We start from the raw sequence: 13141 nt of genomic DNA on the forward strand, positions 1-13141 counted from the left end.
GATACATCTTTATAAAGTTAACGCGATGTTTGTTTCACAGATTCACACCTTTTGCAAATGGACCTGATGACACCCCAGAAGAGATACTGGCCAGGATTGGCAGTGGAAAGTATGCACTTGCAGGAGGAAACTGGGATTCAGTGTCCGATGCTGCCAAGGTCAGCAGATTCTTCATGTTTCTATCCTGCTTTCCAAAAAGGGGTCATTCTGCAAGATGTAAGGTTCTTTTAAGCAAGAGGAGGTGAAATCAGCAGCTGTATTAGTTCCATAAATTCTATTTTAATGAGCACTATGTCAAAATGGTTCTGTGTAACTTATTACATTATGCATTTCTGTATCCTATTTCAGGAATGTAAGACATAATGCAACATCATAACACAAATAAATGAAATTTAATATCCAAGTCCAACAAAAAATCCTTTTCAATTCGGTTGAACTTTTCAAAATATATAGGGCAGCCCAAAATGGCAAATGTCCGGTTTAACTGTGGATCACTGTGTGACCCCCAAAGGTAAACTCTTTAAAAGGCAACCCATAAATTAGCATTTTTAACATGCACTTAGGTATGTTCGTTATTATAGTTTTGTATTATTACTGATACTTTGCCTTTGCATAGCACTTTTCATTCAAGTATCTCAGTTGACTTTACAAACATTGATTTCTCTCTCACAGTCACTTGTGAGGAAGGTAAATATCCTTGTCCTGATTTTACAAATGAGAAAAGTGCAGCACAAAGTGATTATGGCCAAAAATTTCAGAAATGGCAACTTATTTTGAGTACCCAAATTTGTGAAACTTTGGGCCTGGTTTTCAGAGGTGATGAGCACTCATAGCTCCTCTTGACTTCATCTGAAGTGGGTTGAGCATTGGCCTGCTAAACCCAGGGTTGTGAGTTCAATGCTTGAGTGGGCCACTTAGGGATCTGGGGCAAAATCAGTACTTGGGCCTGCTAGTGAAAGCAGGGGCCTGGACTCGATGACCTTTCAGGGTCCCCTCTTGTTCTATGAGATAGGTATATCTCCATTTAAAAAAAAAAAAGGCCCACGGTGTATCTCAAATGGACACCCATACCTCCAAGTACACCTCTAGCTCAATATAATGCTTTCCTTGGGAGCCAAAATATCTTACCACGTTATAGGTGAAACCAAATTATATTGAACTTGCTTTGATCCACCAGAGTGCACAGCCCCACCCCCCGAGCACTGCGTTACCACATTATATCCAAATTTGTGTTATATCGAGTGGCATTATATCAAGGTAGCACTGTATTGGTCATGTCTATACATTTTAGCCAAAGGGACTTGCCCAACGTCAGAAAATAAGTCTGTGGAAGAGCTGGAATTAGAACAAATATCTCCTAAGTTCCAAGCATAAAACTATCTTTCTCTTGTATTCTTTAGAGTTTAAGGCCAGAAGAAACCATTAGATCATCTAATCTGACCTCCTGCATATTAGTGGCCACAGAATTTCACCCAGTTACCTCTGTATTGAGCTGAATAACTTGTGCTTGACTAAACCTTATCTTCTAGCCTTGATTTGAAGATGTTAAGAGGTGGAGAATTCACCACTTCCCTTGGTAGTTTGTTCCAATGGTTAATCGCCTAAATTGTTAAAAATTGGTGCCTTATTTCCAATTTGAATTTTTCTGGTTTATTCTTCTAGTCATTGTTGGTCCTTATACCTCTCTCCACTAAAGTAAAGAGCCCTTTAGTACCTGGTATTTTCTCTCCGTGGAGGTACTTAAATATTGTAATCAAGTGACCTTTCAATCTTCTCTTGATAAACTGGACAAATTGCACTCTAAGTCTCATTGTAAGAAATTTTCTCCAGCCCTCAAATCATTTTTGTGGCTCTTCTTTCTGCACTCTCTTCAGTTTTTCAAGAACCTTTTTAAAATGTGGACCCAGCACTGTGCACAGTATTCCAGGATGAGTCTTACCAATGCCATGAACAGAGGTAAAATAGCCTCTCTACTCCCTGCTCCCCATTTATACATCCAAGGATCACGAGTCCGTTTTGCCACAGCATCACACTAGTAGCTCATGTTCCGCTGCTTGTTCACCATGACCCCTAAATGCTTTTCAGAGTCACTGCTATCCAGGATTCAGTCCCCCATTCTGTAGGTAGAGCGTGCATTCCTTGTTCCTAGCTGTGCAACTTTGCATTTGGCTGTATTAAAATGCTTTTTGTTTAAATTGGCACGGTTTACCAAGCAATCCAGATAACTCAGTCTGAATGCCTATAGGATGGGGGCAGGGACAGGCTGCCTAGACCACTGCCCCATGTGCCACTGTCTTTTGTTTACCCCCTCTTCTCCCCCCACCCCACCCCCCATTGCCAGTCTTTGGAGGAAACTCTGCAGGCCACCACCCACAAGCCAGTGTTTGGCTCTTGTTCCTCCACTTCTTTTGCAAGGGGGTGGGGGGGATGGGGAAGAGATCTGGCTGGAACAAGGACCAGTCTCTCAGGGAGCCCTAGAGAGCCAGCTCTAAGAACTTAGTCCCACAGATTCTATTGCCCCCTCACAGGGTTTATCTTCTACTCCTCTTCCTGGTGCATATTGTTTACCATCAGTCGGGGTAGCTATGGGATCAGTATGTTTTGCATTTATCTCCTCCTTGGCTGGATTTCCTCTGTCACCAGCCATCCCTGGGCAGAGCAACTTCTTCCCCCCTTTAAGCTCCTCCCCCTCCAGGCAGAGCAAGCCTTGCAGGTGTGTCTCATTGGCATGGAACAGGCCCAGAGGAACTAGTTAGCCCCCTCCCCTGCACACCAGAGTGAGCGCGCCCCTTCACACTGCCCTCTCTTCATCGTTATTTTCCATTCCACCAATCTGTGTCATCTGCTAATTTCATCAGTAGTGATTTTATACTTACTTTTAGCTCACTGAAGGAAATGTTGAATAGTTCCAGACCTAGAACCAATATCTTCAGAACCCCACTAGAAATACTCCCATTTCAATTACTCCCCATTGACAACTACTTTGAGTTCTCAGACAGTTCTTGATCCATTTAACTCAGGTCTGAAGAATAGCTATGCGTAAGCTTGAAAGTTTGTCTCACCAACAGAAGTTGGTTCAATCAAAGATATTACCTCACCCATCTTGTCTCTCTAGTATCCTGGGACCAACACAGCTGTTACACCACCACCACTGCATACAAACCTTATTGTAACAATCAGTTGGGACCAAACAGGTTAAACTGAATTAAAAAAATATTTATAATTATTAATTAAACTAGAGCTTTTTAATTAAAAAAATGTGTTTCATGCTTGTCAGCAATGTGGGAATCACGTAACTTAGTATAATAAAGGCGGAAGGGTGTAGATAGTGAACATTCTCAAGCTGGTGACTTACAGTAACATTTCCAGAAGTGCCTCAGTGACCAAGGAATCTAAGTTCCACTTTCAAAAGTGACTTAGGAGCCTTTAATATCCCCAAACAACAAGGAGTCCAGTGACACCTTAAAGACTAACAGATTTATTTGGGCATAAGCTTTCGTGGATAAAAAACCTCACTTCTTCAAATAAATCTGTTAGTCTTTAAGGTGCCATCAGACTCTTTGATGTTTTCGTGGATACAGACTAACACAGCTACCCCGATACTTTAATATTCCTGTAGGAAACTATTTTTTCCCCTAATTTGTGTGTTGGTTTCAGTTAGCTTTGTTTTCTCATTGTTAGAGAAGTAACTAGTTAATCTCACCTGCGCAGGCCAATTGTCAAATAATGATGCTTTAATAGGGTGTCCAGTTTCATATTAATATGTTCAGATGGTCTCTTAGGTGCTTAAATGTCAGTATGAAATTTGGTTTTACTTCTGAAAATTACAAGGGATTATAAAGGCTTGGATGCATTGCACTGTCCATTTAAATACTGCTGATGAAACTACCATGAGTAAGGGGAAAATCTAAGTACAAATATTTCCAGTCAGACTCTCAAAACCTCAGTTGATGTTTTTTTACATTTCTCCCCCACCCTCTTTCCTTCTCCTTCAACCACAGGATATTGTGTCCAAGATGCTTCATGTAGATCCTCATCAGCGGCTAACAGCAGTCCAAGTGCTAAGACACCCATGGATAGTGAACAGGGAATATCTATCTCAAAATCAACTCAGCAGACAGGATGTTCACCTGGTGAAGGTACACAGCATCTTTTTCCTAAGAACAGTAACTTCCTGAGTAACAGTGAAAAGATAGGATTTGCATTAACAACTTGGAGATACAGGAAATAAGGGGGTTATTTTCAAAGGCGCCCAAGATAAATACGGTATTACATTAAATGTAATACTATTTTACACACATCATCTACTAGTTATTATAACTTTCTTCTGTGTTGTAATGAACTAGCTCAGGTGTGTGTGCGTGTACCTATGTATGTACATACTAGTATGTATGTACCATACCCTTGTGGGGTGGAATTAGAACCACTTAACTGTGTGCCAGGGCCTATACTACTAACAGGAATTAGAGATTCTCGTTTCTCTTGGTGGGAGGAACTAGGAAAGGGAGGGTACTAATGAAAGAACTTATTTTAAGCCAAGTATTTTCTCTTTTATTTTACAGGGTGCAATGGCAGCCACGTACTTTGCTTTAAACAGAACACCTCAGGCACCAAGGCTGGAGCCTGTATTGTCCTCCAATCTGGCTCAGAGGAGGGGCATGAAAAGACTTACCTCAACAAGGTTATAGCAGATCCCAAAAATGCCTCACTGAAACCCACAGTTTGTTATTCAAGAGGTTCATCTTTATTACTCAGTTAACAGAACTTTGGACAACTTGCACATGAAGTCACCAGAATCAGCAGAAGTCCAGCATAAGGCAAAGTTACCCTTTGCTGTTTTATTTTTTACATTCGGGCTAGGATCCTGAATCAGCAGCTTCTCCAAGATGTGCCAATTGCCCTATTTCCTTATTGACTTAAAGCCAAATAAAATAGATTCCCTCCCAACCCCAAGTACTATTTTTGAATCCTTAAGATGTTCTGAGATCACTTTTTTAACGCACTTTTCACAGTGAAAGCAAGCAGTTTGATTTTAAAGTTTTCAACTGTGCCAGCATCTGCATCATGGTGAATTGGCTCAACTAGTCAGCAATATACATCTACTGATCATCAGCTGCACTGAAGCCCATCTCAAAGGAATTGAAGGTTGAGGAGACATGATGCCAAATACCAGACTTAGAAAAAATTCTGTACAAAGTGAAGGAGAAAGAGCTGTCACTGATGAACACATCTCCTGATTCTGAGAAATCTTGTGAACTCTCCCACTCTCATCTGATGTTGAATAAGGTATGGAACAGTGACAGACCCTTTAAGAGCAGATGTCATGAGCCCTAATATATCGAGGTTTGGCAGAGAACACTGGGAACTGCAGTCTCCAAAAGGGATTGTTAGGTCTCATGTGAATGAGGAGGTCAGATGTCTGGCCAAGACTATACGAATAGGAGCCTGTGGCTCAGAGAGGAGGTATCAGGGCCGACTCTAGGCACCAGCTTAGCAAGCAGGTGCTTGGAGCGGCCACTCCAGAGCAGGGGAGCACATTCAGGTATTTGGCGGCAATTCGGCGGAGGATCCCTCACTCCCGCTCGGAGCGAAGGACCTCCCACTGAATTGCAGCAGATCGCAATCTCGGCTTTTTATTGGAGGGGGGGGGGCTGCTTCGGGCAGCAAAACCCCCGGAGCCGACCTTGGGAGGTATGCCCTATGTTTGGCCTCTCCATAGTAGCAGGCTTGAGAAAACAAGCTGAAGATGGCTGGTGGAATAGAGCCAGGAAAAGACCTGGGACAGACCTACAGACAGCACACAGAAAGACCCCAAGGAGGGTTATAGCCAGAAGGAAGTCGCTTGGACAACCTAGTGCAAGAGGGGTGTTAAAGTCAGTTGAAACTCAGGGTGGCAGGAAGTCCCCCTTTTTATAACTGTGCCAACCAGACTAGTGGATTGTTGAGTCCAGGAGAGGCTACATGGACTATCATTCTTGTTCCCCCAGGCCTTTTCCTGGGTCTGTTCCACTAGCCTTCCTCAGTTTGTTTGCACAGGCCTGCTACTCTGGAGAGATCAACCCTAAAGCATATCTGCATCCAATGCCCTCCTTCTATAGTCTTGGCTTGTCACCTGACACACACTCCCATAGACACATGACACTCAACAGTTCCTCCCTGGGAAATGTACTCTCCAGGTTCCCTGCTTTTAAAGGGCCAAACTTTTAATTATGCCTGGGCTCACGGCACTCTCCCATAAAGGAGCCACCTGAGTCTTACAAGATATTTAAATAATAATAATAATAAATAATAATAATAAAGAATACTATGCTATTGAGACAAAATCAACCATACTCTGCTATCTGAGTTTTCCAGGTGTGGGGAAAGAAAACTTCACCAGAAAAGTCTTAGTAAAAAAAAAATCTTCTTTTGCATTTCCTGATTTCAAAAGAAAATGGGCAAGATTTGTAATGCTGGACTTAAGACTTTTTTTTATTCCCTTTCTTATCCATGTTGGCTCTTGATGGTCACAAGTTGGCCAAGGTTGTTATTTATAGTGCTTTTGTTAATTTGTTTTTCAAGTGAATTTCATCACCTCACATGCTTTGCAGAAGCAAACAATATACTATGTTGGCTTTTATTTTCTGTTGCAAAAGGTAAAAAGAAAAAAATGTGAACATGGAGCTTTGTATCCTACAAGTGGTGTTTATTTTGCTGTGCATCTTGATACTCAGCTGGAATCAGCAGATTCAGACTCTTTGCAGCAGTATGTCCAGCGGAACAAGGAGTTGCATTAACTACAGTAATGTGCTTTCTAGGATTACATTTTCCAGTGTTGCTCTGAATTTTGTTTGTTTGTATTAGTCTATTTTAAAATTCATAATTAATCTTAATAATTTAAACCAATATTTAATGTTCTGTTTTATGTGCTGTGCACACGGGACTGCATCAAAGCAGCACTCCTTTAAACTGTATTTTTTTTTTTAAGAATAAAACAATGCTGTGAATCATCACAAAGTGAATGAATTGGCTCAAATTTGTGTTCTTGTTCATGTGTATGTTTATATAATATAACACATATGGTCCTGATTCTCTGGTCTGGCCAAGCTCTGCTTGGGACAGGACTGGGCATGTAGGTTTTATGTCACCTTTATGGTCCCCTTATTAGAAGTCAGAGCAGCCCCAAACACCCAGCTCTTAACAGCCTCAAGGGGCTAGTCCATCAGCTGGGGATCACTGGGAATGCCTCTTAGAACAGGCATATGGGGCGGGGCGGGGGGCACAGAGTCACTACAGCAGCTGTATGCCACCCAGGGATTCTATGTACAGATGGGAAATATGAGGGGACGGATCTACTGGGTGTCCACCTGCTTGAGCAGACTCAAGAAGGGGGCCCCAAGCATGTAAATGTATTGTGTATGATGAGACCGAGAACATATTGTGAACAGTTTGTCTCCTCTAAGACTTCCTGTTGATCATGCAGTGCTGTAATTGTCCTCTCTATTCAGACTACATTGAAAAAGCAGTTATTAAAATCCCATCCCCTTTAGACATTTGGTTTTATATTCTGTCTGTACCTTTTTTTCAATCTTAACACTGCAGTGGGCCCACTCTACTGCTTTATTTGAGCCCACCTTGGGTATTGCTTAGGGGTATGATTCTGATCTCAAATACATGAGGACAATTCTCTAACTCACAAATTATAAGCAGACTGCATGTGCAAAGAATGTGCCAAATATGAAAGAATGAATATTAACTTGCACTAATTATTTTGCTTTATAAGCTTAGAAATCATGTCTAATGATATTTGCCTATTAGGGTTTTGCTGTCAGTGTATCCTAAAATACACAAATCCCATTTTATCCAGGCTGATGCGGCCACTGTTTCAAGTGATAGTATAGAGGAGCTTTCTCAGCAATATAATGAGCCTTTAAAGTAGTCTCAGGTAAAGTGGCAGTTCCCACTTTCACTAATAGAGCTATTTTTTTTGCCAATCTTTTCCTTTACAGATTCCTAACTACAGAGCTGTATAGCTTGGCAGTAAGCACTTGCTCTTTCTATGATGAAATTTAGCATACAAAGGCTTAACTTAATTTTTTTTTAACCCTAATGGAGATTTAGTAATAGGCATGTAAAAACCTATCATTTTAGTGGGTTTAGATGTTTTTTCACCCCTATAAATCTAAAGTTACTCTGATTTACAAAATACTTGATCACAATGGTCCCTTCTGGCCTGGGAATCTATACCACACTACCGGCTGTTAGTCTGCATGGTGACCTAATGCCTTTGCATATTTAAGAATAGACTTTTCAGAAATGGAGAGAGGTAAATAGTGGTGTCCCCCAGGGGTCTGTACTGGGCCCAGTCCTATTTACCATATTCATAAATGATCTGGAACAGGGTGTAAAAAGTGAGGTGGCAAAACTTGCAGATGACACAAAACTACTCAAGATAGTGAAGTTCCAGGCAGACTGCAAAGAGCTACAAAAGGATCTCTCAGAATTGGGTGACTGGGCAACAAAATGGCAGATGACAGTCAATGTTCATAAATGCACATTGGAAAACATAATCCCAACTATACATATAAAATGATGGTCTAAATTAGCTGTTACCACTCAAGAAAGAGATTTTGGAGTCATTGTGAATAGTTCTCCGAAAACATCCACTCAATGTGCAGCAGCAGTCAAAAAAGCGGACAGAATGCTGGGAATCATTAAGAAATGATATTTTCTGTCTTATTATCTATTCCTATTGCCTCTATATAAATCCATAGTAAGACCACTCTTGAATACTGGCTGCAGATGTGGTCACCCCATCTCAAAAAAGATGTATTGACTTGGAAAAATTATTAGGGGTATGGAACGGCTGCCGTATGAGGAGAGTATGATAAGACTAGAACTTTTCAGCTTGGAAAAGAGATGGCAGAGGTCTATAAAATCATGACTGGTGTGGAGAAAGTAAATAAGCAAATGTTATTTACTCCTTTTCATAACACAAGAACCAGGGGCCACCAAATGAAATTAATAGGCAGCAGGTTTAAAAGCAAATGTATTTTTCACACAGTGCACAGTCAACCTGTGGAACTCCTTGCCAGAGGATGTTGTGAAGGCCAGACTGTAACAGGGTTCAAAAAAGAAATAGATAAATTCATGGAGAATAGGTCCATCAATTAGCTACTGTCCTCTGTTTGCCAAAAGCTGGGAATGGGCAACAGGGGATGGATCACTTGATGATTACATGTTCTCTTCATTCCCTCTGTAGTTCCTGGCAGTGGCCATTCTCAGAAGACAGGATACTGAGCTAGATGGACCTTTGCTCTGCCCCAGTATGGCCGTTATATTCTTAAATGCCTGAACCATACAAGTGTACAAAGAAATTACAGTGCAATGTATACATATGCACAGTTAAATCTACCTTTTACAGGGCCAGTCTGTTACAGTGCTGAACAACTTGAGCTGTCATTCATCTCAACACTTCCCTGGATCTCTCAACACCTTGCAAGTTTGGGCCCAATCTAGAAAACTACTTCTTTACAACTGGTTACAAATACATTTTTAAAAAGTAAGTTAAGCTAACATAAGGGGCCAAATTTACAAAAACTGACCTCTTTGTCTACATGCAACTTGCCCACACAGTCACCTGCATAAATATTTTTTTGCGCACACACAACTCATTTGCACACCCAGCAGAACTTTGATTTTACAAACATCAACCTTACGAACGACCAGTTGTACAAACCATTTTTCCTGATGAGGAAAAAAACGTCACATCACATGGACTGATTTTGGAAGAGATATTAAACCTTGTGCTTTGGAGCTTAAGCAAATCTCATAGATCAGGATGAGACCCTTGTGAGGGGCAGATCATCCCCCATCTGTCTACTGCAGGGTTCCTACACCTTCTTCTAAAATATCTGGTACTGGCCACTGTCAGAGACAGGATACTGGACTAGATGGAGCTTGGGTCTGATCCAGTGTCATAATTCGTATGTTCCTACGATTTAAGGTATTCCAGGGATTAGAACAGAGGTCGGCAACCTTTCAGAAGTGGTGTGCTGAGTCTTCATTTATTCACGCTAATTTAAGAGTGCCGGTAATACATTTTAATAATTTTAGAAGGGCTCTTTCTATCAGTCTATAATATATAACTAAACTATTGTTGTATGTAGAGTAAATAAGGTTTTTTAAATGTTTTAAAAGCTCCATTTAAATTAAAATGCAGCACCCAGGGCCGCCCAGAGGATTCAGGGGGCCTGGGGCAAAGCAATTTCGGGGGCCCCTTCCATAAAAAAATTGCAATACTATAAAATACTATATTCTCATGGGGGCCCCTGCGGGGCCCCGTGCAAATTGCCCCACTTGCTCCCCCCCTCCACAGGCAGCCCTGAGAAAAATAAACCTTCTGCATCGCAGCACAAACCCAGTTTTGAGAAAACATCTTTACAAGGTATCACTGGTTCTCAGCATCAGCTAGTGTTAAAAGGCACTAAAGCTCATTAAAAGGGTTGGACAAATATTTTCCATCAAAACTTTTTCTGGATCGAAAACTAGGAGTTTTTAAAAAGCAGAAAAAAATCACAGACAATGTCTGCCTTCCTTCAAAATTTGTTGTGGTTTTTTTTTTTAATCGAAACGCTGAAATTAGTTTGCCAAAACCTGAATATGATTTGAGGTTTCAGACGTGTGTGGCCAAATATTTGCTGCTTGCTGTGTTTGATTGTTTAAAGAAACAATAAAAAAATTCTGCTTAAAAAGATCCAAAACTTTTGAACCACCTCAGCTTGTGACCAAACCCCTGAGCCCATCCCGTCAGAGAATTTTCCAGGTTTCTGATACTCTGCTGGCTTCCTTGACTCATAGCTGTCTCCATAACTTTGGGTGCATTTAGCTTAGAACATAAGAACAGCCGTACTGGGTCAAACCAAAGGTCCATCCTGCCCAGTATTCTGTCTACCGCCAATACCAAGTGCCCCAGAGGGAGTAAACCTAACAGGTAATGATCAAGTGATCTCCCTCCTGCCATCCATCTCCATCCTCTGACAAACAGAGGCTAGGGACACCATTCCTTACCCATCCTGGCTAATAGCCATTAATGGACTTCACCACCATTAATTTATCTGTTTCCTAGAGACTAGCTCTGTGAGGTCCCTCACAAACTGGAGATGGTTCCTGTGGGTTTGTCTTTAGTACAGCTTGTGTACATACTCCACAAACTGAACATTTGAGCTTGTTCCAGAATCTGGGATGAGCCTATGTTGTGAAAACTGAAATGCTCAAAATAGCACATGCATGTGAATGGACACAGGGTGCTAAAATTAAATTAACCCAGGGGTTCTCAAACTGGGGGTCACGAGCTGTCAGCCTCCGCCTCAAACCCCGCTTTGCCTCCAGCATTTATAATAGTGTTAAATATATAAAAAAGTGTTTTTAATTTATAACGGGGGGGGGGGGTGTTGCAGAGGTTTGCTATGTGAAAGGAAAAGTTTGAGAACCACGGAATTAACCCCTCTAGAGCCTCATGGAATGCAGGGGAGGGGGAGGTCTCCCTTGGTAGGGTTGGGAAGGATATTGCTCTTCTCATGTGATTCCCTCCCCTAGTGGCTAATTTTAAATGAAGCTACTCTCTCCTGACATGAATCTCCCTATGGCACTGAAATTAAATATAGACTATAGTTAGGCATTTGAGAAGTGAAAGGGATGGTAGCCCTAATGAAAAAGCTAACAGCTTGGCTCTTCTGCAAGCCTCAAACTGCTGAATGAGCTTTGGGGTAGGGAAGGCTGTGCATCTCAAACAGCCTGGCCCTGCCCCCTATCCAACCCCCACCCACTTCCTGCTCCCCGATTGCCCCCCCCCCAGAATCCCCAACCCATCTTCCTCCTTGTCCCCTCACCGTCCCCCAGAAACCCCCCCCACCACCACCCTGGGACCCCACCCCTGCTCCTTATGCCCTGACTTCCCTGACCCCTATCCACACCCACCCCCCCCCGCTGAGTTCTGACAGACCCCCAGAACGCCCACAATTCAACCCCCCCCATTCCCTGTCCCCTGACTGCCCCCCCAACCTCTGCCCCCTCCCTGTGCCCTGACTGTCCCTGAGACTTCTTGCCCCAGTCAATCCCACCCCTGCCCCGGACCCTTACCCCCGGCTCCCCCCCTCTCCCAGACCATCAGCGAATCCAGGAGCTTCCCTCAACAGAGGCAGCATGGCTGCAGGTGGGGCCCGAGCTCCGCCCCGCTCAAAGCCACATGGTCATGGGGCGGGGCTGGGAGGGCCAGGCTGAGCTCAGCTCCCTCCACTCAGTGTGGAGCTCGCAGCCTCGCCACCTTACCACACAGCTCTGAGTGGGGCGAAGCTCAGGGGCCCTGCCGGAGCCACGCTGCAGCTGTCCAGGGAAGCTCCTGGATGCACTGAGGCTCCAGGAGAGGGGGTAGGGTCGGGCTGGGGCCTCAGCCATTCTCATGGGGGCCCCTGCAGGGCCTGGGGCAAATTGCCCCACTTGTCCCCTCCCCCCCGTGGGCAGCCCTGGCAGAGCCCCCCAGACCAGTGGCCAGGACCTGGGCAGCGTGAGTGCCACTGACAATCAGCTCACAGGCTGCCTTTGGCACACGTGCCATAGGTTGCCTACCCCTGGACTAGATCAGGCTCTAGCTAAACCAAGCCACCAATTCCAGGTGTCACAAAAGGGTATAGAGGGTTCCTATACTCCCCTTTTCCCTTTCTGCGTAAGGCAAAACTCAGATACAGCTCAGAAAGAGCCATAAATTCTATATTTTTTGTGCAGAAGCAATGTGTGTATGCAAGGTTGTGTGCACAAAAATGGAGGGCAGGTTGAGGCCTCTTTGAAAATGTGACCCTGAAGTTCTTACAGCTCACACTAGCAAGGAAGTGCACAGTTACAGGTAACAGGCAAGAAAAAACTGGGCTTCTGAACATTTTACCTCCATATAAGGTATACAGGGGGCATGAACAATGTTTTGTTTTTAAATCAGACCATTTTACAGCAGACATTCAGGTCTTATTTACTCTGATTTTGCAAAAGACTTGGGATTCCTGGAATTCTGGTAGGATTAAGACAGAGAAACCATGGAAGTGAATCCTTGTTAACTTAGAGAAGTCATTTTTATTCAGACTGTTTGGAACTTTGTTTTAAAGCCTATGTA

At 43.0% G+C, this 13141-nt stretch overlaps 1 protein-coding gene across 5 annotated transcripts in view; it reads left to right on the forward strand.

The window, feature by feature from the left end:
- Positions 1-6972, forward strand: part of RPS6KA2 (ribosomal protein S6 kinase A2) — a 463478-nt gene extending 456506 nt beyond the window's left edge. For all 5 annotated transcript variants that reach the window (XM_050949056.1, XM_050949058.1, XM_050949059.1 and 2 more), the window contains 3 exons: positions 41-158; positions 4002-4139; positions 4563-6972. In XM_050949056.1, coding sequence (XP_050805013.1) covers positions 41-158; positions 4002-4139; positions 4563-4688 — 382 coding nt within the window. In that variant the 3' untranslated portion in view covers positions 4689-6972. The remainder of the gene's footprint in view (positions 1-40; positions 159-4001; positions 4140-4562) is intronic.
- The last annotated feature ends 6169 nt before the right edge of the window (positions 6973-13141 follow it).

The sequence above is a fragment of the Gopherus flavomarginatus genome, chromosome 4 (assembly GCF_025201925.1).
Source record: "Gopherus flavomarginatus isolate rGopFla2 chromosome 4, rGopFla2.mat.asm, whole genome shotgun sequence".
Classification (NCBI taxonomy): Eukaryota; Metazoa; Chordata; order Testudines; family Testudinidae; genus Gopherus; species Gopherus flavomarginatus.